Source organism: Cololabis saira, chromosome 8 (genome assembly GCF_033807715.1).
Source record: "Cololabis saira isolate AMF1-May2022 chromosome 8, fColSai1.1, whole genome shotgun sequence".
NCBI lineage: Eukaryota > Metazoa > Chordata > Actinopteri > Beloniformes > Belonidae > Cololabis > Cololabis saira.
Genome location: NC_084594.1, coordinates 39,787,728 through 39,814,478, shown reverse-complemented (window position 1 = coordinate 39,814,478; position 26,751 = coordinate 39,787,728). Strand labels below are relative to the sequence as shown.

At 42.7% G+C, this 26,751-nt stretch overlaps 1 protein-coding gene across 1 annotated transcript in view; it reads right to left on the bottom strand.

Annotated features, from left to right (window-relative positions):
* cadpsa (Ca2+-dependent activator protein for secretion a) overlaps positions 1-26,751 on the bottom strand; it is a 223,723-nt gene that overhangs the window by 40,726 nt on the left and 156,246 nt on the right. Inside the window, exons 20-24 of the mRNA XM_061727983.1 lie at positions 25,943-26,098; positions 7,038-7,185; positions 3,450-3,524; positions 1,866-1,949; positions 1,510-1,542 (exon numbers count right to left, since the gene is read on the bottom strand). Of these exons, the coding sequence (XP_061583967.1) occupies positions 1,510-1,542; positions 1,866-1,949; positions 3,450-3,524; positions 7,038-7,185; positions 25,943-26,098 (496 nt within the window). The remainder of the gene's footprint in view (positions 1-1,509; positions 1,543-1,865; positions 1,950-3,449; positions 3,525-7,037; positions 7,186-25,942; positions 26,099-26,751) is intronic.

Sequence of the window (26,751 nt, the reverse complement as noted above, 5' to 3'; positions counted from 1 at the left end):
AAGGAAAGAAAAAAATCCGACCTCTCTGACAGCTTTAATCCTGTAAAAACTCTGACCAATCTGTTTTTTGTGCACCGAGTGGAACGGATTGGTCAGAGGACCAGAGGATTGGCAGGGGGGAAAGAACCAATCAGATGCCATTATCTTAAGTCCCGCCCACGCCCCCCTCTATCCCATGCGCGCACTCGTCACGTCGAAAATCTTGCCGGAAAACTTCACACACTCGAGTCACGTTTGCTGAAGAATGCCGCAGAAAACGAGAAAAACGCAGCCAAAAATACCACCTCCCCAGTATTGGGGTCCGTGGGGATGGAGGCGTCTCCATCCAGACGAGGGCGGAGAGCGCCGGTGCGGGTGGCAGTGCGGGTGGCGGTGCGGGTGGCGGTGTGCTGCCGTCCTGTGCAGGCTCTGTTGCCACGGCTACGCCGTAGGGTACGCCATAGGGTACGCGGCGACGTGCACCATTCTGCGTTGGTGTAACGCGGAACCATAAATCAGCCTTCAGTGTGCTGTGTGCTGTTCTGGACACCTCTCTGTTGTGCTCATTTTGCTGGGACGCCGGGTCCCTCCGCCGAGACACAACTTTTGCGGTATGCGTTCGTTGTTGTGTCTAAAAATGATGCGCAGAGCCCAACCAATCAGAAACGGTACAGATATTCATTGATATTTTTTTATATTTATAAAAAAATAAAATTATAAAAAAATAAAGGATCCCCATAACTTTGATTGGGTGGGCAGGACGCACGTTTGGGTGGGCACAGCCCACCCCTGCCCCCGCCTAAAACTGGCCTCACTTACAGGTGAATGAGACATGGGGTAGTTTTGTTGAAAATGTGCTGTCCAAAATGTCCTGGAAAACTCGACTCCTGCAAATGCGCGTTCCCCAAAGTTTGTGGGGGCGTGGCTTTGGACGGAGCGCTGACGGGAGGGGGAGGAGGGGGCGGGGCTTAGAGGAGGTGCTACTTTCAAATCTTGCTAGCTCTCACACATTACAGACTATACCTTTAAATTAATCTTTTGATTTTATTTTGTAATATAACTGAAGAGGTGTTCAAAGTATTTCCATTCTAATGCTCACATAACATTTTTACAGTTTCTCTTTTGTTTTTTGTTTGTCTGTTTAATTTAGTTTTTGCCGATGAGAGAATCTCTGCCGGTATTTTCTCAGGCCTCTCTAAGATTCTCTTTTTATGTTCTGTCATGTCCCTAATCTATTCTCCATGACCAGTTGCAAATGTTTCTCTTCATTTTTGATACCACTTTAATTTTTCAGCATGGAGCCCCAACTCTTTTGAGATGAGATATTGCCATCAAATTTAAAATAAGCTAAGCATTTAACTGTGTTTCAGGAGATAGAGCAGTTGACACACATCTGACATATTGGTGTGTTCTTGGGATAAATTATATTAATCATTGGCTAATAAATGTTCGGTTGTCACTGATGAAAATCACATCAAGGGACGCTGTAGACGTGTACACTTGAAAGGAAATAGAAAGGTGAATACTTACAGGTACATCCACATACTTTGAGGCAGCTTTCACCTTTACATGAAAGAGAGAAGAAGGTGACACTCAACACTCCAGCTGGGGCACCACTATTAGAAGAAGCTGACTATGGAGGCACCAAAGACTGTAGATTGGTTAGCGCCTGCTAGACAAGCATCAACAATTTACAGCAATCTCACTGCAAATGTGCACTAAAAATTCAATAGTGGCTCTTATGAATTCCAGCTGAGCTTTTAGGCTATTTTCTGTTGATGGATTATTAAATACTGACATTTTTCTGATTATGTTTGAGAATTCTTGGTTGTTTTTTCTTAACTGGAAGATGGAAAATGTGGAAATAATAAATAAAATGTACTTACTGTGAAAGATAGGAAGGAAGAAAAGAGTGTCCCTTCATCATATCTGGAGAGTTTGGATAGCACACTTTCAAGAATGACTACAAACTGAGAGAGAAAAGAAAACAGCTGAATGAAAATGCATATTTCTTACTACATCTAAAAATGTCCGTTAGTTATAAAATATCCCACTTCTAGGAAAGTGGAGACATTTTCTGGAATCCATCAAAGATTTGTTAAAACCTTCAACAGAAACAAGATTTCACTGACCAAACATTATCCAATCCAAATTTGATGCTAGTGACACCCCACAAGAGTTGAGAAGATGGCTTATGAAGACAGAAAAGTTACATACGACTTACAACTTTCTGGGAGATTCTACAATTAGTTTAATATTTGGTGAGAGGAAAGGATCTCTGTGCTGGGTATAAGACTAACGGCTCTGAAAAAGTTAGTCTTTCTATGCAAGGATGGGTCATGGCTCATCACTTTGTGTCAAAACACTGTCACAGAAACATTCATGACTTAAAAAAATCAAATGTCACAAAACTTAGGTCATTTCATATCTACAGTGTATACTATTTTAAAGAAAGATTCAAGGAGCCCAGATAAATCTATAAAAAAATAAAAAAGCACATAAAGAAGCATAAACTATGAGCATAAACCATGCTGGATGAGTGTGACCGTCAAGCCCTGCACCAGCTAAGCTCCAATACGCCTGGAGCTCCACTATAACATCATTAACATCAACAAGCATAGATTAAGAGTAGTGTAAAGTGAAAAGCAACAAGACCAAGAGCCAACCAGTGCAGAGCATATCGCAGCTGGTCATATAAATATCAATATAAATATTGAATAATATCATATAAATCTCTATACCCAAATTTCTTGCCAAATTCTGTCAGGGGAACAGTTGCACAGAGGACGGGAAGACTCGAGGAGCAGAGTTCTGAATGAGCTGCAGTTGTTTTTTAGGCAGGTGAAGATGCTGTTACAATAATCAAGCTACTAAAGATGAATACATGGATTATTTTTCCAGGTCCTGCTGAGACATCAGATCTTTAAACCTTGATATATTCCTAAAGTGGTAGTAAAATTTCAATTACATAGATCTCATGTTTTAAAACAGATCTATATTAGCGGTTTCTTTTTGTTTCAGTCTAGTAATATTGTATCAGATTAGTGATAATTATAGGGGCACGGTGGCCCAGCTGGTAATGCATCCATCACAGCTAGAAGATCCTGGGTTCAATTCTCGCCGGGGACGCTGTGGCTGAGTGCGTGTTAAGTTCCCCCATGACGGAGTTTGCATGTTCTCCCCGTGTTCCCTTGGTAGCTAATGTGAGTTTCCCTCACAAAAACATGCAAGAGTCCTGGGCTATACATGCCCCCTCTGGCCAGCCGGGGGACCAGATGGGGTGGGGAGGATCTGGCCGGAATAACGTGATCCTTCCACGCGCTACGTCCGGCTGGAGAAACCCCACCCTGTCTGGTGAAAAGAAGCGGCTTGTTCACTCCTCAGGTTACGGAGGAGACCTGAGCTCAGTGTGGTTGGCAGAGGGAGAGCAATACATGTGTATTTTTCTTACCAAATGCAAAAATGTGTACCTTAGCAACCAGCAGAGTTATCATCTCCTTCACCGTCTCTTCAATTAGATTGTCAATCTGAGAGTGGTACTGTCTCTAAAGAAGGAAAGAAAAACACATTACTCCTTTCATATAATTATCATACATTCATTTATGATGTTCCTTCTATAGAAAACATCACATATTAACATGTGTGTGTCTGAGTTAGCGTACAGCAACCTAGATTGGGGAAAAGAAAAAAAGAACAGGTCACAAATACAGTATGATGGTGTTCTATTAAGTTTTTCTGCTTAATGTTGACCTTCTTAAACTTAAAAAAGGAATTAAATAGTATGATAAACCTGCATATCGTACAGAAGGTAAATTTTAGCTAGCTAGGTTGGGATGGGTTGGTAGAAATAATAGCCCTCAACTATATAAAATTTTTGTTTGCCATGAATTTCTGAGGGCAGCACAGTGGCTTGGTGGTTAGCACTGTTGCCTCACAATGAGAAGGTTCCAGGTTTGACTCCCAGGCCAGACGGGGGTCTTTCTGTGTGGAGTTTGCATGTTCTCCCCGTGCTCGGGTGGGTTCCTTCCGGTTACTCCGGCTTCCTCCCACAGTCCAAAAACATGCATGCTAGGTTAATTGATGATTCTAAATTGCCCGTAGGTGTGAGTGTGTCTGGTTGTTTGTATCTATGTGGCCCTGCAATAGACTGGTGACCTGTGCAGGATGTAACCCCGGCCTCTCGCCTGAAATGAGCTGGGATAGGCTCCAGCAGACCCCCGTGACCATGCAATGGATAAAGCGGGTATAGAAAATGGATGGATGGATGGGTGAATTTCCAATGGGCAGGGAATAACAAATTACCATTTCTCCTATTTATGACCTGACGCAGTGAGGAGGTGTTAAAACCTTTGATAGTGTGGAGAAGAAGACGACTGGATTTATCTTCCGATTTCCAGCTCCCAATTTGGCAAGTACAAAGGCTAAAAAGGCTAATTATTTTGGAATATTGCACAAAAAGGAAAAATTGTTTGCCAAACCAAAACGGTGTTTTTGATTTTGGAAAAAAACTATTTTTTCCCTCCTGGAAATTAATCGAGGTTTGAGCAGTACAGCACGCAGGAAATGGCTCTTCTTGTCTTTTTCACTAAAAGGTTTCACAAACCACAACCTGTGTTTTATGGCATTTTCACAATCTAAAAGATATCTCTTGTTCTCGTTCATCTGATCCTGGTGTAAGGAAGACTAGTTCTCAAAAAAACAGGAACGTTTGCCATTTATGTGCATTTTCAAAAAAACAAATTACGGTTTCAATAACCACAAACTGAGCTACATATTGAATTTACTGTGTAAAAGACAGAGGTGGAAAAAGTACAAAAATATTGTACTTAAGTAAAAGTACAAATTTTCTGCTTGAAAATTACTTAAGTAAAAGTAAAAAGTACCCATTAAGAAAATTACTTAAGTAAAAGTATAAAAGTACCTCAAATTAAATATAATAAAGTACCAAAAGTACATGGTGTAAAATGTACTTAAGTACAAAAGTAAAAAGTAAAAAGTACAAGTACAAAATTCAAAGTACAAAATTATTTTCAAAAGGATTGCAAAGAAATTAAGAATCCAAGAATTTGCTTACAACTCTAAATAATGGTGATATTATTCTGACCCCTTTAGCGTTTGTTTCCATTATCCCATTTTAATTTCGTCGGCTTAAGCGTCGGCTGCCGCTCAAGGCTGATTTATGGTTCCAACGCAGAGCCTACGCGGCCCGCCTCTACGGCGCAACTCTCCCGGGGGCTGCGGCTCCTTCTCGGGGAGGCCGAGTCTCCCCGTCTGCCCCAGGTGTCTCGCATGGATCCATAATATTAACGGTATTAAAGGTGTCTCGTCACGGACCCGCCGCCGGGCAATCACGGGCAATTCACTCGCCCCCCTTCCTTCCCGTCCGCCTTGGTCCGCGTTAAATCGACGCACACCTACGCCGTAGGCTACGGCGTAGGGTGTGCGTCACCGCGTACCCTACGGCGTAGCTCTGCGCCGGTGTAACGCGGAACCATAAATCAGCCCCCGCTGTGCTGTTCTCATGGCTTTAATTTGTAGCGAGTAACGACGTGTCCAATTTTAAATGTAGCGGATTAAAAGTACGATTTTTTCCTTGAAAATGTAACGAAGTAAAAGTAAAAGTACAGAAAAATGAAAGTATCAATAAAAGTACAAATTCTCAAAAATCTTACTTAAGTAAAATAACGAAGTACTTGTACTTCGTTACTTTACACCACTGGTAAAAGATCATTTGATCCAGGATTAAGAGGTCTAATAATCAGAAATTGGAAATTGAAAACAATCAACGTCTGACACAGATTTGGGTGGGCTGAGTCCTCACTCGCCCCTTGCTGCTGCTGACCCGGCTGCAACAAATATGTTTTTCTCCATTTTTCATTTTGCTCGACAGAACAGTGAAGAACTCGATAATAATTAATTCATTGTCAGTAATTGGTTTGGAGATTCTGTAAAAGATGCGATCTCTCACGTTTGCCCCATGTATATTCAATACTATTTACACATATGCTAATGAAATCCAAACAATTCAAGTGAAGGAAGACAGACAGTGAAAACTGATGACTAATTATGCATGTGGGAACTGATGGGAGGTGTTGGGGAGGGGGGTGCATTTATGCTCCGACACTTACTCTATTGTCTAACAAACTTTCATAAGGCAGACAGAGGAGAATGGTAGAAGTGACATAGCACATGCAGAATTAAAAAAGAAAAAATAAAGAAACAAAAAACAATACTACGGAAGAGTATTAGGGCCATGCAGGAGAACTTTTTTTTTTTTTTTATTGTGCACTTTTCACCATTTCAAAAAGTTGAAATGTCGAGGTTAATGTTGAAATACAATTTCAAGAAAAAAGTTGAAATGCCGAGAATAATGTTGAAATACAATTTCAAGAATTAAAATTGCAAGCAGCGATGAACGGGCCCTCGCACCCTTGTGCACGTTCAGGCGTGCTGCAGTGGAAGCGCTTGTATGATTTACATGTACCGGTAGATTTCTTCAGGCCTGGACACGTTTAGGGGGACAAAAAGGTCCTCATTTCGTCGGAAAAATAAAAACAAGGATAAAAGAAATAAAAAATTCCTACTGATACAATAGGGCCTTCGCACTGTAAGTGCTCGGGCCCTAATAAGGTGAATAAAGTAAAGATTTCGAGAATAAAGTCTCCTCTGGCCCATCAAATCCAGTTAGGAGAGCGACACAGATGCACACAGCAGACGTAACTAACTAACTAACTTACATCCTTGGAGTGGAACGCTAAGGGTACATTTCTGAAGTCATATGTGTGATATGTGTTTCAAATCAATATCGTCATCAAATTTTGACTTTGTTCTCAACATTTTGACTTTTTTCTTCAAATGCATAATGAAAAAAAATCTTCCTCCTCACTACACTGCTGTCAAACCGTTATCAATAAAATTGGAATTAATAACTGATTTCTATTCAATGCCACTAATGATAATGAGTTTTAAAACAGAGAAATGTGACATTTCCAGAAGCACATCTAATCAGCTGTTCTACACATGCATCATTCCCTCTCTTTGAAGCGAGAGTCCCCCACCTCCTGCCCCTGCTCCATGGAGCACAGTTTGGCTGACTGGGCCTTGGCATCCACCATGACGTTGAACATGGTGCAGATGGACTGTGGCACACGGAAGTCTGTGGAGCGACTGCTCCGCTGGAGCTTCACCTCGAACGCTGCTCGTGTCCTGGAAGAAAACAGAGGAAATGTCCAAAGTCAGAACTCGTAAAAAGTAAGTCCCAATATACACGGGAGCCCATGAAGTTGGAGGAATTTCTTTCCAGGAACATTCATCTTTTTAATTTGAAATGTTGACAAATCATACATGAGAAATGTTAAATGAGATTTTATTCCAACGTTATGGGGAGTAGTGTCTTTAAACAAGTTTGCATTTTATTATGGCACATGCAGCTCCCCATGCAGAGTCTGTGCAACACTTTTAATGAAGATGTCGCTAAACTAACTGATAAGCAAATCCGTTTTTCCACTTAATATCAGTTTTAGTGTTCTCTCATCCTGAACCCATTTTTATCATTTGCCTCACTCACCTGCCAGCTCCGCCTCCTCATGTCACTATGGTTTCTCCCTCCGTCCACACCTACTCCACATCTGCAAACAGCCCTGGGCTTCTACTTAAGCCCTCCACTCCCAGCCAGTCACTGCCGGATTGTTCTTGTGTCATGCCTGATTTTCCAGCGTTCTTCCCCGGACTGATCACCCGGTTTCGACCCTGCCTGTCCCCGACCTGTTCACCTGTCTCCGTCCTGGTGATCACCTCAGCCTTCTGTCCCCGACCACGACTTCTACCTGAGCATCTCTGGTTTCTGTTTGCTGCTCCATGGCCGGCCTGGAGATTCCTCTGACTGACCGGTGTTTCAGTTCCTGTGTTCTGGCTTCCAGATTCTCTCAGCGTTGACACCATCGGTTTTCTGGTATTTGTTCTCCTGCAACTCTGAGCGTTCCACGATCCTGAGGACTGAACTCTGCTCTACTGCCTACTGTGAGGTTGACTTTAATAAAGACTTTTACTAAACACTCCGTGCCATTGTGCTGCATGTTGGTCCGCCACACACCCTTCTCAGAGACACGTATTCTGGATTCTAATGCCACACGACATTTGGGACTACATGTGAAGATGAGTATGGAGAGGGTGGTAAAGGTAACCCCTACTGAGCATGGAAGCATCGTACTCCAGCTTCTTTCACCTCATCACCTCAGGTCCCACCAGGAGCGCATCTGAACACTGCATGCTCGGTTGAAATCATAACACTAGAAAATTTCTGGAAATTTTGATATGGGCATGCCCTACCGCCCATTCGAGCCCTCTCGCTGCTCTGGTTTGGGGCTGCAGTGTTTGTGTTCGGGGCGTTTTTATGTCAGTTTGAGGTGTTTACGGTTGTATTTCATTCATTCCTGTGCTCCCAATAGCTATTAATGGGGCGCGCTTTTTGCCGTCTAGCGTCCCCACGGTAACGCTTTTGACTGAGAAAAGCAATGGCCATCGAGGCACGATGGAGACGCATCCAACGATGTATGCCATCTATGGGTGCACGTTCCGGTTCAGGCTACGTTAACGGATAGGTTTTTTTTCCACCATGGTTTTAAAAAACCCATCCGAATGAATGGGGCCATTTGGCATGGATTTTACATTAAACTTTCCTTAAATCACAGCTTCACGAAATTTTAATACGTTGAAGGTCACAGCGTGCCGAGTCAGGGAACATTTGTATGATGTCTCTACGATAATCTGTTGCCTAGCAACAAGCGTCCAAAGTCAAACGGAAATTAAAAAAAAAATGAAAGGTCAATATCACAAAAACTTAAAAAAATGGCATAATGAGGTTCTAGGCTCCGTTAGTGCCAATCGGGCCGAGTGTTTGAAAGTTTGAACTATGTCTCTACGATAAAGTCCGGCCGAGCAATAAGCGTCTGAATTTTCGCCTTTTTTTTGGCTTTTTGGCATCTAGCGTTGCCACGGTAGCACTTTTGACTGAAAAAAGTAATGCCCATCGAGGCACGATGGAGACGCATCCAACGATATATGCCATGCATGGGTGCACATTGCGGTCCGAGCAGTATTAACAGATTGTTTATTCACATGCTCTCCCATACAAATGCATAGGTTTTTGTTGCCATGGTAACAAGCCCCATAGGATAGAATGGGACAATTTGGCTTTAATATCTCAAAAGCTGTAAACGACAGCGTAATGAGACCTCAGTATGTTGTAGTCCACATCAACCTGAGTCTTTTAACGTTGGAACAAAGTCTCTGCGATACCGCGTTGCCGCGCAACAAGCATCCGAAGTTCCGTTAGCATCAAAATGAACAATGTGGAATATCTCAAAAACCGTAATAGCAAGCATGACGAGACTAAAATATGTTGCAGTACAAAGCGTCCCGGGTTTGTCAATGTTGTAATGATGTCTGTACGATAAACCGTTGCCTAGCAACAAGCGTCCAAAATAAAATAGATTTTTTTTTTAAATTGAAAGTTAAATATCGCAAAAACCGTAATAAGTAGCATGATGAAGTTTTATGGTCCTTTAGTGACTATCGGGCCGAGTGTTTGAAAGTTTGAACGATGTCTCTACGGTAAAGTTCGGCCGAGCAATAAGCGTGGGAATTGTCGCCTTTTTTTTTGCTTTTTGGCAACTAGCGTTGCCACGGTAACCCCTATTACGGAGAAAAGTAATGCCCATCGAATCACGATGGAGACGCATCCAACGATGTATGCCATGCATGGGTGCACGTTGCGGTTCGGGCCGTATTAACGGACGAAAAAAAGTGCGGAATAAGAATAATAACTAGACAAAATTCCCGGGAAATTTTGAAGTGCCACGGACTACTGCCGGATGATCGCGGGGCTTATTTGCACCCATGAAGGTCAAGGACTCGATACAGATTCCAATGACACCACCCATGACTCTTTATGTCAAACCATTCAAAAGTTATTACAGAAAATATAGAACCGCTAACTGAACCGCTAACGGGATCGCTAACGGGATCGCTAACGGGACCGCTAACGGGACCGCTAACCGAGCCGCTAACGGGATCGCTAACCGAGCCGCTAACAACCGCTAACGGAACCGCTAACGGGACCGCTAATGGGATCGCTAACGGAACCGCTAACGGGATCGCTAACGGGATCGCTAACGGGATCGCTAACGGGATCGCTAACGGGATCGCTAACGGGATCGCTAACGGGACCGCTAACCGAGCCGCTAATGGGATCGCTAACGGGACCGCTAACAACCGCTAACAGAACCGCTAACGGGACCGCTAACAGAACCGCTAACAGAACCGCTAACGGGATCGCTAACAACCGCTAGCGGAACCGCTAATGGGATTGCTAACGGGACCGCTAACGGGGTCGCTAACTGGACCGCTAACGGGATCGCTAACTGGACCGCTAACGGTACCGCTAACGGGATCGCTAACGGAATCGCTAACTGAACCGCTAACGGGACCGCTAACCGAGCCGCTAACGGGATTGCTAACCGAGCCGCTAATGGGATCGCTAACGGGACCGCTAACAACCGCTAACGGAACCGCTAACAGGACCGCTAACAGAACCGCTAACGGGACCGCTAACGGGATCGCTAACAACCGCTAGCGGAACCGCTAACGGGACCGCTAACGGGGTCGCTAACTGGACCGCTAACGGGATCGCTAACTGGACCGCTAACGGGACCGCTAACGGGATCGCTAACGGAATCGCTAACTGAACCGCTAACGGGACCGCTAACGGGATCGCTAACAACCGCTAGCGGAACCGCTAACGGGACCGCTAACGGGGTCGCTAACTGGACCGCTAACGGGATCGCTAACTGGACCGCTAACGGGACCGCTAACGGGATCGCTAACGGAATCGCTAACTGAACCGCTAACGGGACCGCTAACCGAGCCGCTAACGGGATCGCTAACCAAGCCGCTAACGGGATCGCTAACGGGATCGCTAACAACCGCTAACGGGACCGCTAACGGGATTGCTAACGGGACCGCTAACGGGGTCGCTAACTGGACCGCTAACGGGATCGCTAACTGGACCGCTAACGGGACCGCTAACGGGATCGCTAACAGGACCGCTAACAGAACCGCTAACGGGACCGCTAACACCAATAACACTACCATCCCATAATAAACACCTACCATCCCATAATAACACTAACATCCCATAATAACACTAACATCCTATAAAAACACCTGCCATCCCATAATAACACTAACATCCTATAAAAACACCTGTCATCCCATAATAACACTAACATCCTATAAAAACACCTGACATCCCATAATAACACTAACATCCTATAAAAACACCTGACATCCCATAATAACACCTATCGTGTGTGTGTGTGTGTGTGTGTGTGTGTGTGTGTGTGTGTGTGTGTGTGTGTGTGTGTGTGTGTGTGTGTGTGTGTGTTCATCTAAGGTTAAAAGGTCAGGGTTCAGATTTCTCCATTTTCCAGGTTATACTATGAATTCTGTACTGAGTGAGTCATGTGACCAGTTCTGGGTCAGTCTAATCAGTCAACAGCTGAGCTCTGGTTGCTAGGGGCAACAAGAACCTGATACAGAGGGAGCGGGAATGACTCAGCTGGATTTTTGGTTGTGACAAACCTGAAATCACTCCACTTTGCGCTCAAACCGTAGCTCTTAGCAGAAAAACGAAAACATTTTGAGAAACAGAGAACCTACCAGATTATCTAAATGTTATTTTCATACAGATATTCCTTAAAATGTGTTAGTAACGGCAATTCGAAAACAAAAATGAGATTTTTTTTAAGAAAACTTCATTTAACATGGGAGTCAATGAAGAGAGAGACAGGAACTGGCGTGTCTGTTGGCTCCCCCGTTAAAATTTTGTGCACACCACGCCTGTCAAAGTCACATTTTATAAATCACAACACCTATGTCTATATTCTGACCAAAAATTATCTGTCTACCTTTTACGGTTTGGCCGTGACCTCGAGTTACAAATAAGAAATCATGTTTTTTTTTCAGTGTAACTACACTCTAGCAAACTGACTCCCATGCTCTAGATTTGAAAAAAAGTGATTTCCAGTCCTCGCTTGAGGGCTCATATCTTGAAAAGTGTACATTTTAGAAAAAAACTGTTTCGGGTTTGGAGAGAGAAGAGAAGTTTTCCTCCGTTTTGAAGTTTGAATGACGTTTCTACGTGCAAGTATGAGAAAGATACGTGACTCAGAAAAAAGGTGATTTTTTTTTTTTTTTAACCTCCTCCCACCCAAAGTGTGAAATGCTGCCCCATACAAATACATGGGAAAATCTCCCCATTAGTTTGGAAATTTGGAAATGTTTTTGCACTTCGTGCAAAAACTATTCGTGCCATCGTTCTGAAAATCCACAGGACTGTAGTTAAATTCAGGGCCTACAACTTTCTAAATCGGTTCAGAATTTTTCGAGTAACGGTGTGCGAGTGGTGAGGCCCCAAACTTCACGCAATGCGTTCCGGATGGGGCAAAAAGCGCACGTTTGTGCACGTTGCGCAAAAACGTGCACGCCAATCGCTAATAAAAGTCATACCCATCGATTCCCGATTAAGGCGCACGTTTCTACGTTTTTACTTTTCGCGTTTTGTCAAAGCTGTGGGACGAGTTACGCGCCGAAGTTTTTACGGAAGAATAAATAAATAAATAATAAGCCTGAGCAATAGTAAGAGTGCCTCGTGCTGCGCACGAGGCACTCCTCCTCCATTGAGCTTGCGCAGCTCAATGGAGGAGGAGTGCCACGTGGCGCAGCCGTGGCACTAATAATACTAGAAAATTTCTGGAAATTTTGATATGGGCATGCCCTACTGCCCATTCGAGCCCTCTCGCTGCTCTGGTTTGGGGCTGTAGTGTTTGTGTTCGGGGTGGTTTTATGTCAGTTTGAGGTGTTTATGGTTGTATTTCATTCATTCCTGTGCTCCCAATAGCTATTAATGGGGCGCGCTTTTTGCCGTCTAGCGTCCCCACGGTAACGCTTTTGACTGAGAAAAGTAATGCCCATCGAGGCACGATGGAGACGCATCCAACGATGTATGCCATGCATGGGTGCACGTTCCGGTTCAGGCTACGTTAACGGATAGGTTTTTTTTTCCACCATGGTTTAAAAAAACCCATCTGAATGAATGGGGCCATTTGGCATTGATTTTACATTAAACTTTCCTTAAATCACAGCTTCATGAAATTTTAATACGTTGAAGGTGACAGCGTGCCGAGTCGGGGAACATTTGTATGATGTCTCTACGATAATCTGTTGCCTAGCAACAAGCGTCCAAAGTCAAACGGAAATTAAAAAAAAAATGAAAGGTCAATATCACAAAAACTTAAAAAAATGGCATAATGAGGTTCTAGGCTCCGTTAGTGCCAATCGGGCCGAGTGTTTGAAAGTTTGAACTATGTCTCTACGATAAAGTCCGGCCGAGCAATAAGCGTCTGAATTTTCGCCTTTTTTTTGGCTTTTTGGCATCTAGCGTTGCCACGGTAGCACTTTTGACTGAAAAAAGTAATGCCCATCGAGGCACGATGGAGACGCATCCAACGATATATGCCATGCATGGGTGCACATTGCGGTCCGAGCAGTATTAACAGATTGTTTATTCACATGCTCTCCCATACAAATGCATAGGTTTTTGTTGCCATGGTAACAAGCCCCATAGGATAGAATGGGACAATTTGGCTTTAATATCTCAAAAGCTGTAAACGACAGCGTAATGAGACCTCAGTATGTTGTAGTCCACATCAACCTGAGTCTTTTAACGTTGGAACAAAGTCTCTGCGATACCGCGTTGCCGCGCAACAAGCATCCGAAGTTCCGTTAGCATCAAAATGAACAATGTGGAATATCTCAAAAACCGTAATAGCAAGCATGACGAGACTAAAATATGTTGCAGTACAAAGCGTCCCGGGTTTGTCAATGTTGTAATGATGTCTGTACGATAAACCGTTGCCTAGCAACAAGCGTCCAAAATAAAATAGATTTTTTTTTTAAATTGAAAGTTAAATATCGCAAAAACCGTAATAAGTAGCATGATGAAGTTTTATGGTCCTTTAGTGACTATCGGGCCGAGTGTTTGAAAGTTTGAACGATGTCTCTACGGTAAAGTTCGGCCGAGCAATAAGCGTGGGAATTGTCGCCTTTTTTTTTGCTTTTTGGCAACTAGCGTTGCCACGGTAACCCCTATTACGGAGAAAAGTAATGCCCATCGAATCACGATGGAGACGCATCCAACGATGTATGCCATGCATGGGTGCACGTTGCGGTTCGGGCCGTATTAACGGACGAAAAAAAGTGCGGAATAAGAATAATAATAATACTAGAAAATTTCTGGAAATTTTGATATGGGCATGCCCTACTGCCCATTCGAGCCCTCTCGCTGCTCTGGTTTGGGGCTGTAGTGTTTGTGTTCGGGGTGGTTTTATGTCAGTTTGAGGTGTTTATGGTTGTATTTCATTCATTCCTGTGCTCCCAATAGCTATTAATGGGGCGCGCTTTTTGCCGTCTAGCGTCCCCACGGTAACGCTTTTGACTGAGAAAAGTAATGCCCATCGAGGCACGATGGAGACGCATCCAACGATGTATGCCATGCATGGGTGCACGTTCCGGTTCAGGCTACGTTAACGGATAGGTTTTTTTTTCCACCATGGTTTAAAAAAACCCATCTGAATGAATGGGGCCATTTGGCATTGATTTTACATTAAACTTTCCTTAAATCACAGCTTCATGAAATTTTAATACGTTGAAGGTGACAGCGTGCCGAGTCGGGGAACATTTGTATGATGTCTCTACGATAATCTGTTGCCTAGCAACAAGCGTCCAAAGTCAAACGGAAATTAAAAAAAAATGAAAGGTCAATATCGCAAAAACTCAAAAAAAATGGCATAATGAGGTTCTAGGCTCCGTTAGTGCCAATCGGGCCGAGTGTTTGAAAGTTTGAACGATGTCTCTACGATAAAGTCCAGCCGAGCAATAAGGGTCTGAATTTTCGCCTTTTTTTTTGCTTTTTGGCATCTAGCGTTGCCACGGTAACACTTTTGACTGAAAAAAGTCATGCACATTAAGGCACGATGGAGACGCATCCAACCATATATGCCATGCATGGGTGCACGTTCCGGTTCGGGCAGCATTAACAGATGTTTTATTCACATGGTCCCCCATACAAATGCATTGGTTTTTGTTGCCATGGTAACAAGCCCCATAGGATAGAATGGGACAATTTGGCTTTAATATCTCAAAAGCTGTAAACGACAGCGTAATGAGACCTCAGTATGTTGTAGTCCACATCAACCTGAGTCTTTTAACGTTGGAACCAAGTCTCTGCGATACCGCGTTGCCGCGCAACAAGCATCCGAAGTTCCGTTAGCATCAAAATGAACAATGTGGAATATCTCAAAAACCGTAATAGCAAGCATGACGAGACTAAAATATGTTGCAGTACAAAGCGTCCCGGGTTGGTCAATGTTGTAATGATGTCTGTACGATAAACCGTTGCCTAGCAACAAGCGTCCAAAATAAAAGTGATTTTTTTTTTTAAATTGAAAATTAAATATCGCAAAAACCGTAATAACTAGCATGATGAAGTTGTATGGTCCTTTAAAGACTATCGGGGCGAGTGTTTGAAAGTTTGAACGATGTCTCTACGATAAAGTTCGGCCGAGCAATAAGCGCGGGAATTTTCGCCTTTTTTTTTTCTTTTTGGCAACTAGCGTTGCCACGGTAACCCCTATTACTGAGAAAAGTAATACCCATCGAATCACGATGGAGACGCATCCAACGATGTATGCCATGTATGGGTGCACGTTGCGGTTCGGGCCGTATTAACGGACGAAAAAAAGTGCGGAATAATAAGAATAACTAGACCAAAATTCCCGGGAAATTTTGAAGTGCCACGGACTACTGCCGGATGATCGCGGGATGCACCCATGAAGGTCAAGGACTCGATACTTAGTCATTTGACACCACCCATGACTCTCTATGTCAAACCATTCAAAAGATATTGGACTATAACGTATCGGCCAATCAGAAGAAGGGGCGGGGCTAATTTGCACCAATGAGGGTCAGGGACTCGATACTTAGTCATTTGACACCACCCATGTCTCTGTATGTCAAACCATTCAAAAGATATTGGACTTTAACGTATCAGCCAATCAGAAGAAGGGGCGTGGCTAATTTGCACCAATGAGGGTCAGGGACTCGATACTTAGTCATTTGACACCACCCATGTCTCTGTATGTCAAACCATTCAAAAGATATTGGACTATAACGTATCGGCCAATCAGAAGAAGGGGCGGGGCTAATTTGCACCAATGAGGGCCAGGGACTCCATACTTAGTCATTTGACACCACCCATGTCTCTGTATGTCAAACCATTCAAAAGATATTGGACTTAAACGTATCAGCCAATCAGAAGAAGGGGCGGGGCTAATTTGCACCAATGAGGGTCAGGGGCTCGATACTTAGTCATTTGACACCACCCATTACTCTGTATGTCAAACCATTCAAAAGATATTGGACTATAACGTATCGGCCAATCAGAAGAAGGGGCGGGGCTAATATGTATATATAATATACAAATGTAAATATTTATATGTATAATAATAATAATATACATATATATCCAATGAACCTGTTCCCAGCAGGACTGGGGATCATGTAAGGTCAAAAGGTCAGGGTTCAGATTCCTCCATTTTCCAGGTTATATTACATGAAGTCTGTAATGACAGTGTCATGTGACCAGGTCTGGGTCAGTCTAATCAGCACAGCTGTGCTCTGGTTGTTAGGGGCAACAAGAACCTGATACAGAGGGAGAGGGAATGACAGCTAGATTTTCGGTTGTGACAAACCTCAAATCACTCCACTTTGCGGTCAAACCGTAGCTCTTAGCAGAAATATGAAAACATCGTGAGAGACGGAGAACCCAGAACATTCTGTCAATCTTATTTTCATTCAGATATTCCTTAAAATGTGTTAGTAACGGCAATTCGAAAACAAAAATGAGATTTTTTTTAAGAAAATGTTTTTTAACATGGGAGTCAATGAACAGCGAGACAGGAATTGGCGCGTCTGTTGGGCCCCCCGTTAAAATTTTGTGCACACCACGCCTGTCAAAGTCACATTTTATAAATCACAACACCTATGTCTATATTCTGACCAAAAATGATCTGTCTACCTTTTACGGTTTGGCCGTGACCTCGAGTTACAAATAAGAAATCATGTTTTTTTTTCAGTGTAACTACACTCTAGCAAACTGACTCCCGTGCTCTAGATTTGAAAAAAAGTGATTTTCAGTCCTCGCTTGAGTGCTCATATCTTGAAAAGTGTACATTTTAGGAAAAGACTGTCCGGGGTTTAGAGAGAGAAGAGAAGTTTTCCTCCGTTTTGAAGTTTGAATGACGTTTCTACGTGCAAGTATGAGAAAGATACGTGACTCCGAAAAAAGGTGATTTTTTTTTTTTTTAACCTCATCCCACACACAGTGTGAAATGCTGCCCCATACAAATACATGGTCCCCATTAGTTTGGAAATTTGGAAATGTTTTTGCACTTCGTGCAAAAACTATTCATGCCATCGTTCTGAAAATCCACAGGACTGTAGTTAAATTCAGGGCCTACAACTTTCTAAATCGGTTCAGAATTTTTCGAGTAACGGTGTGCGAGTGGTGAGGCCCCAAAGTTCACGCAATGCGTTCCGGATGGGGCAAAAAGCGCACGTTTGTGCACGTTGCGCAAAAACGTGCACGCCAATCGCTAATAAAAGTCATACCCATCGATTCCCGATTAAGGCGCACGTTTGTACGTTTTTACTTTTCGCGTTTTCTCAAAGCTGCGGGACTAGTTACGCGCCGAAGTTTTTACGGAAGAATATGGAATAAATAATAATAAGCCTGAGCAATATTAAGAGTGCCTCGTGCTGCGCACGAGGCACTCCTCCTCCATTGCGAAGCTCAATGGAGGAGGAGTGCCACGTGGCGCAGCCGTGGCACTAACTAGAAAATTTCTAGAAATTTTGATATGGGCATGCCCTACCGCCCATTCGTCCCCTCTCGCCGCTTTGGTTTGGGGCTGTAGTGGTTGTGTTTAGGGTGGTTCTATGTCAGTTTGAGGTGTGTTTACGCTTGTATTTCATTCATTCCTGTGCTCCCAATAGTGATTAATGGGGCGCGCTTTTTGGCATCTAGCGTTGCAGAAGTCCACAGCGTGCCGAGTCAGGGGACATTTGTACGATGTCTCTACGATAACCTGTTGCCTAGCAACAAGCGTCCAAATTCAAACAGAAATAAAAAAAAAAATGAAAGGCCAATATCGCAAAAACTGTAATAATTAGCATAATGAGGTTGTACGTACCGTTAGGGACAATCGGGCCGAGTGTTTGAAAGTTTGAACGATGTCTCTACGATAAAGTTCGACCGAGCAATAAGCGTCTGAATTTTTGCCTTTTTTTTTGCTTTTTGGCATCTAGCGTTGCCACGGTAACACTTTTGACTGAGAAAAGTAATGCCCATCGAGGCACGATGGAGACGCATCCAACGATGTATGCCATGCATGGGTGCACGTTCCGGTTCGGGCAGCATTAACAGATTGTTTATTCACATGGTCCCCCATACAAATGCATTGGTTTTTGTTGCCATGGTAACAAGCCCCATAGGATAGAATGGGACAATTTGGCTTTAATATCTCAAAAGCTGTAAACGACAGCGTAATGAGACCTCAGTATGTTGTAGTCCACATGAAGCTGAGTCTTTTAACGTTGGAACCAAGTCTCTGCGATACCGCGTTGCCGCGCAACAAGCATCCGAAGTTCCGTTAGCATCAAAATGAACAATGTGGAATATCTCAAAAACCGTAATAACAAGCATGACGAGACTAAAATATGTTGCAGTACAAAGCGTGCCGGGTTGGTCAATGTTGTAATGATGTCTGTACGATAAACCGTTGCCTAGCAACAAGCGTCCAAAATAAAAGTGATTTTTTTTTTAAATTGAAAGTTAAATATCGCAAAAACCGTAATAACTAGCATGATGAAGTTGTATGGTCCTTTAAAGACTATCGGGCCGAGTGTTTCAAAGTTTGAACGATGTCTCTACGATAAAGTTTGGCCGAGCAATAAGCGCGGGAATTTTCGCCTTTTTTTTTGCTTTTTGGCAACTAGCGTTGCCACGGTAACCCCTATTACGGAGAAAAGTAATGCCCATCGAGGCAAGATGGAGACGCATCCAACGATGTATGGCATGCATGGGTGCACGTTGCGGTTCGGGCCGCATTAACGGACGAAAAAAAGTGCGGAATAAGAATAATAACTAGAAAATTTCTGGAAATTTTGATATGGGCATGCCCTACCGCCCATTCGAGCCCTCTCGCTGCTCTGGTTTGGGGCTGCAGTGTTTGTGTTCGGGGCGTTTTTATGTCAGTTTGAGGTGTTTACGGTTGTATTTCATTCATTCCTGTGCTCCCAATAGCTATTAATGGGGCGCGCTTTTTGCCGTCTAGCGTCCCCACGGTAACGCTTTTGACTGAGAAAAGCAATGGCCATCGAGGCACGATGGAGACGCATCCAACGATGTATGCCATCTATGGGTGCACGTTCCGGTTCAGGCTACGTTAACGGATAGGTTTTTTTTCCACCATGGTTTTAAAAAACCCATCCGAATGAATGGGGCCATTTGGCATGGATTTTACATTAAACTTTCCTTAAATCACAGCTTCACGAAATTTTAATACGTTGAAGGTCACAGCGTGCCGAGTCAGGGAACATTTGTATGATGTCTCTACGATAATCTGTTGACTAGCAACAAGCGTCCAAAGTCAAACGGAAATTAAAAAAAAAATGAAAGGTCAATATCGCAAAAACTTAAAAAAATGGCATAATGAGGTTCTAGGCTCCGTTAGTGCCAATCGGGCCGAGTGTTTGAAAGTTTGAACTATGTCTCTACGATAAAGTCCGGCCGAGCAATAAGCGTCTGAATTTTCGCCTTTTTTTTGGCTTTTTGGCATCTAGCGTTGCCACGGTAGCACTTTTGACTGAAAAAAGTAATGCCCATCGAGGCACGATGGAGACGCATCCAACGATATATGCCATGCATGGGTGCACATTGCGGTCCGAGCAGTATTAACAGATTGTTTATTCACATGCTCTCCCATACAAATGCATAGGTTTTTGTTGCCATGGTAACAAGCCCCATAGGATAGAATGGGACAATTTGGCTTTAATATCTCAAAAGCTGTAAACGACAGCGTAATGAGACCTCAGTATGTTGTAGTCCACATCAACCTGAGTCTTTTAACGTTGGAACAAAGTCTCTGCGATACCGCGTTGCCGCGCAACAAGCATCCGAAGTTCCGTTAGCATCAAAATGAACAATGTGGAATATCTCAAAAACCGTAATAGCAAGCATGACGAGACTAAAATATGTTGCAGTACAAAGCGTCCCGGGTTTGTCAATGTTGTAATGATGTCTGTACGATAAACCGTTGCCTAGCAACAAGCGTCCAAAATAAAATAGATTTTTTTTTTAAATTGAAAGTTAAATATCGCAAAAACCGTAATAAGTAGCATGATGAAGTTTTATGGTCCTTTAGTGACTATCGGGCCGAGTGTTTGAAAGTTTGAACGATGTCTCTACGATAAAGTTCGGCCGAGCAATAAGCGTGGGAATTTTCGCCTTTTTTTTTGCTTTTTGGCAACTAGCGTTGCCACGGTAACCCCTATTACGGAGAAAAGTAATGCCCATCGAATCACGATGGAGACGCATCCAACGATGTATGCCATGCATGGGTGCACGTTGCGGTTCGGGCCGTATTAACGGACGAAAAAAAGTGCGGAATAAGAATAATAATAATAATAACTAGAAAATTTCATGAAATTTTGATATGGGCATGCCCTACCGCCCATTCGACCCCTCTTGCTGCTTTGGTTTGGGGCTGTAGTGGTTGTGTTTGGGGTGGTTCTATGTCAGTTTGAGGTGTTTACGGTTGTATTGCATTCATTCCTGTGCTCCCAATAGTTAAAAATGGGGCGCGCTTTTTGGCGTCTAGCGCCCCACACAGTGACACTTTTGACTGAAAAAAGTAATGCCCATCGAGGCAACATGGAGACGCATCTAACGATGTATGCCGTGCATGGGTGCACGTTGCGGTTCAGGCTACATGATAGACAATGACAATGGATAGGTTTTTTTTTCACCGTGGTAAAAAATCCCATCCGAATGAATGGAGCCATTTGGCATGGATTTTGACATAAAGTTCCTTAAATCCCAGCTTCATGAAATTTGAATATGTTGACGGCCACAGCGTGCCGAGTCGGGGAACATTTGTACGATGTCTCTACGATAATCTGTCGCCTAGCAACAAGCGTCCAAAGTCAAATGGAAATTAAAAAAAAAAATGAAAGGTCAATATCGCAAAAGTTTTAATAATTGGCATAATGAGCTTGTACGGCCCGTTAGTGCCAATCGGGCCGAGTGTTTGAAAGTTTGAACGATGTCTCTACGATAAAGTTCGACCGAGCAATAAGCGTCTGAATTTTTGCCTTTTTTTTTGCTTTATGGCATCTAGCGTTGCCACGGTAACACTTTTGACTGAGAAAAGTAATGCCCATCGAGGCACGATGGAGACGCATCCAACGATATATGCCATGCATGGGTGCACATTCCGGTTCGGGCAGCATTAACAGATTGTTTATTCACATGGTCCCCCATACAAATGCATTGGTTTTTGTTGCCATGGTAACAAGCCCCATAGGATAGAATGGGACAATTTGGCTTTAATATCTCAAAAGCTGTAAACGACAGCGTAATGAGACCTCAGTATGTTGTAGTCCACATGAAGCTGAGTCTTTTAACGTTGGAACCAAGTCTCTGCGATACCGCGTTGCCGCGCAACAAGCATCCGAAGTTCCGTTAGCATCAAAATGAACAATGTGGAATATCTCAAAAACCGTAATAGCAAGCATGACGAGACTAAAATATGTTGCAGTACAAAGCGTCCCGGGTTGGTCAATGTTGTAATGATGTCTGTACGATAAACCGTTGCCTAGCAACAAGCGTCCAAAATAAAAGTGATTTTTTTTTTAAATTGAAAGTTAAATATCGCAAAAACCGTAATAACTAGCATGATGAAGTTGTATGGTCCTTTAAAGACTATCGGGCCGAGTGTTTCAAAATTTGAACGATGTCTCTACGATAAAGTTCGGCCGAGCAATAAGCGCGGGAATTTTCGCCTTTTTTTTTGCTTTTTGGCATCTAGCGTTGCCACGGTAACCCCTATTACTGAGAAAAGTAATACCCATCGAATCACGATGGAGACGCATCCAACGATGGATGCCATGCATGGGTGCACGTTGCGGTTCGGGCCGTATTAACGGACGAAAAAAGAGTGCGGAATAATAATAATAATAATAATAAAAAAAGGGAAACCTTTCTAGATACTAATTTAACGCCTTCATTTTTCAGGTTTTCTCGGCCGTGTTTCATTTTTTGGGGATTTTTTTTTTCCACAACAGAGCGGGGTCATGCTTTACACCCGCTGGTGCGCAGTGGGACCTTTGCGACTTTAGCATGTTAGCGAAACGCTAGCAACATTGCCTTTTGGGCCATTCTGGACGATTGCAATATGGTCATGCCACTACTTGGCATGCCCATAATAATAAGAAAAGGGAAACCTTTTCTGGGTACTAATTTACGCCTTTATTTTCATGTTTTTCCTCATTTTTTCGGCCGTGTTTTACTTTTTGGGGATTTTTTTTTTCCACATCAGTGCGGGGTCATGCTGTACACCCGCTGGTGCGCAGTGGGACTTTTGCGACTTTAGCATGCTAGCAGCATTGCCCTTTGGGCCATTCTGGACGATTGCAATATGGCCATGCCACTACTTGGCATGCCCATAAATAATAATAAGAAAAGGGAAACCTTTTCTGGGTACTAATTTACGCCTTCATTTTCATGTTTTTCCTCATTTTTTCGGCCGTGTTTTACTTTTTGGGGATTTTTTTTTTCCACATCAGTGCGGGGTCATGCTGTACACCCGCTGGTGCGCAGTGGGACTTTTGCGACTTTAGCATGCTAGCAGCATTGCCCTTTGGGCCATTCTGGACGATTGCAATATGGTCATGCCACTACTTGGCATGCCCATAATTACGAGTTAAGGTGAAAATTTCAATATCACTTAATCATATTAGAGTAATATGCTTGTTTAAAGATGTTATAAAGGTAATCCTTCTTTCACTCCAAAAATGTTTGCTATTTCTCACCCTGTCCTCCCTTTTCTGCTGTTGTAAACACAAAAAGAATGGGTGGGCGGTGTTAAATTGTGCTTTCCAACTTCCAAAATGGACCTCTCCTTGTAAAGTCTCATCTGAGATTTTTTGACTTGTTTTAATCGCCGGTGTTCCTTTACTGGTAAGTATGATGGTGATTTACAAGTCAGAGTTGGTACTTGGAACTGGTTCTTTGTACTGTTCTTGTTTTACATAATTCCCGGTTGATCTGCTGTGTGCACGTTGATGTGGCACATTTGTGACTAAATGCCAAAATACACTTGTACCCATCTTTAGTCGAGCAGAAGGTCACATCTGGGAAAATTCTTAAACCTGTTCAGGTGCTCTCAAAGTCTGGAGTGGCTGCAGCGGTGCGGTGGCACCAGTGTGGTCCAGGGGTAACGGGAGGAGGGACTTGAACGCTTGTTAGCAACTAATGGTGTAATCATGGACATGTTGTTGTCAAAGAGCATCTCTACACCTGGATATTAACCTTGAAAAAACAACTGTTTCAATCATGCTGCATTTCCAAGTTTCCTAAAGTTTGTGAAGTAGATATTCATTTTCTTTTTCTGTCTTGAGTCACACAATCTCACGATAACAGCGAGGAAACCCCCAAACTGACATTTCACGGTAAAGGTACTTTACTGTAAGTCAAGACTTCGGGTTGAAAAATTCAGTCTTGCGTACCTCTATTACCCAACTGTTTACTTTTCTGTCTGTTTAATGTGATGCTAAAGTTCTTTTTTCACCATTACAAAAACATATGGTGTTAATGATAAAAATGCATCGCACAGACGACATAGAAACTCTACAAAACACAGCTAAGACTAATCACAACAATTATTTAACTCTCATGAACTTGCTAAACATTGCCAAATGCCATATTTCACACTTACTGTAAACAACTGTGTGACAAAAGTATTAACTGAGTCTTTTTGAAGACAAATCTTTAATTTAGGAAAATATAAACCACACACATCCCTCTGGTACCTGACACAACACACCGCAGTTAGAACAACTAACACCGGAGCCCCCGCTGAATGGGCCTTGCTGACTGATTGTGTTCAACAGTCAGTAGTGATTCATTTTCTTGCTCATTTCCAAAATATCTCTACATCCTTCTTGGGTAAAACATAGTGCAGTTGTGGGCTGTTGTGGTCACTGCTCAAGTAAGAAAAAACAGGTCCTCAAGATTTCCTGACAATTTTCCTGAGATTGTTGTCACATAACTCTAAACTGATGTTACAATATTTCACTATCCAACCAACAAATGTGTAATTACTGTTATTTGTATCTTAGTAGACCCATGAATGTATTAATATCCATTAGTTATTTAAAGAGGAGATCTTATGATCCAGAGTAGATGGTCTGTATAAGGTTGGAAGGACATGAAACTTGTTTCAGCATCCACCAGACCACAGTTACACAAGTTGTCTATAAATGGAAGTAGTTTAGTACTGTGGGAACTCTTCCCTGAAGTAAACCTCAATAAAAAGAAGAAACCACAAGTAACAGCTGAAGACTTGAAGACATCACTGGAACTGGTAAACATTTCTGCTCAGGAGCTTACCATGCAAGTGTAATGGGAAATTTTGGTATAACAATTTCTTTTGCCTGTTTTCAAGTGAACATTCCTTGCAGAGGTCATGCGCCTTTGACACAGTACGGTTGTCAGGGTGATGGGCGATATTTTGTCTAGTTCCCAGCTTCTCAACTATAAGATAACTTGTCTCTAAACATCTTCAGCTCACTCGGGACTGACTGTTCGTCTGACCAGTTGGACTGTGTGGCTCCATTCATTGAATGTTTTTCCTCTTTTCATTAAAGCTTCAGAAAGACAGCTGAGGTGTCCTGACATTCATTTTTGAACAACAATTTTTGCCACCACACAAGTCAGCGTATGAGCATGGTGTCCATGGCAGACTACCACAGCAGAAGCTTCTGGTCGCAAAAAAAAAACATTACACAGAACTTGTAGCTTTCTAAACAACTTGGTGATATCCACTGTTACTAGGATAATGTTTTGTAGACTGATGAAGCAAATGTTGAATTGTTAAGGAAGAATACTTGGCACGATGATCGGAGGAAGAAAGGAACAGCTTATAGGCATCAAAACACCATCACAGTGGTGAGGTATGATTAGGACTTGCATTTGAGCTTGAGCAGGGCCTGGACTACTTGCCATCATGGACAGGAATTCCCAACATTACTAAGCATCCTGTCGGTTCCTGTAAGATCGTTTACTGTAGGATGTGGATTGCTATCTGAATAAAGCTGCAGATGCGAATAAATGACCTGAAGAGATGCATTCACAACAGACATCTAACATCAGACAGAGTTGTCAAGAGGATGAGTCAAACCCCCTCCTAATATTCTGCAGATCTGATCCAGAGACAGAGTCTGAACAAGCTTGGTAAAGACATTGGTGCCAAAGGAAGTTCACCGAGATATTACATCCAAGGGTTCAACTACTTTTTCCTCCAGCACTGTGACTGATTATTGGGAGTGTTCAATAAAAACACGAGTAATTATGATCATGCTATGAGTTCAAGCATATTGTGTTTAGTTTGGCCTTTTCTGAGCATCAGAACAACAATTATGGCTAATTCATGCACAAACTGTTCTAATGGGTTCACATACTTTCCCCTGCCACTTTACAGTATCTTTTATTCAAAAGGTACTATACCGTTTCACACAGGATTCAATCATGTCACTGGACATGAGTTTCAGACGAGTTTCCAGATGTTTTCCAAACTCTTCTTCAGGCCAGTGAAGATCTCTGATAAATGTCTGCAGGGCATCAAGTTTCCAGAAGAGATCTTCTGATGTCCCTGAGCCATTACTGCAGAAAGACAGACATATCACATTTTTGATTTTTTCCTAAAATATGCAAGTTCTGAAAGAAAATATGTGCCATTTTGCTAGTGTATTAAAATGTTCCTTACAGATACTCTTATAAATATTTCCTTTGAACTCACAAAGATAATTGTTACCTACATTAGTAATGATCAATAACCAGCTCTTTAAGTTATGTAAAAGGTGTCACAGGCAAAACACATGAAACATTTTATTGAAAACCACACAAATTCTGACATTCTTACTTTTAATTCCACAAAAATAATACAGCCTTTTTACCCTTTTAAAATACCCTCAAATTCATCTGCACAGTGAATACAATGACACCGTATCCACATCAACACAGTCTGCACTGTTGGAGGATCCACGCCAGCACTGTTATACACACTAAACTGTGAGTAAAGGTGACAATTTATGCACATCACATCCTGTCAATTACACACCACGCAATATTAGTGATTTAAACTGTGTGTATGTGTTAAAGACAGAACGGGCAGGACAACACACAGTGTAACACCCCCCACCACAGCAGTTCAAATTAATATAAAATTATAAATTATCGTCACATTCTTTTCAAACCTCAAGCATATTGGTTAAAATAACTTTTCCTGCAGTTTTTACTGCTTTGAAACAAAACCA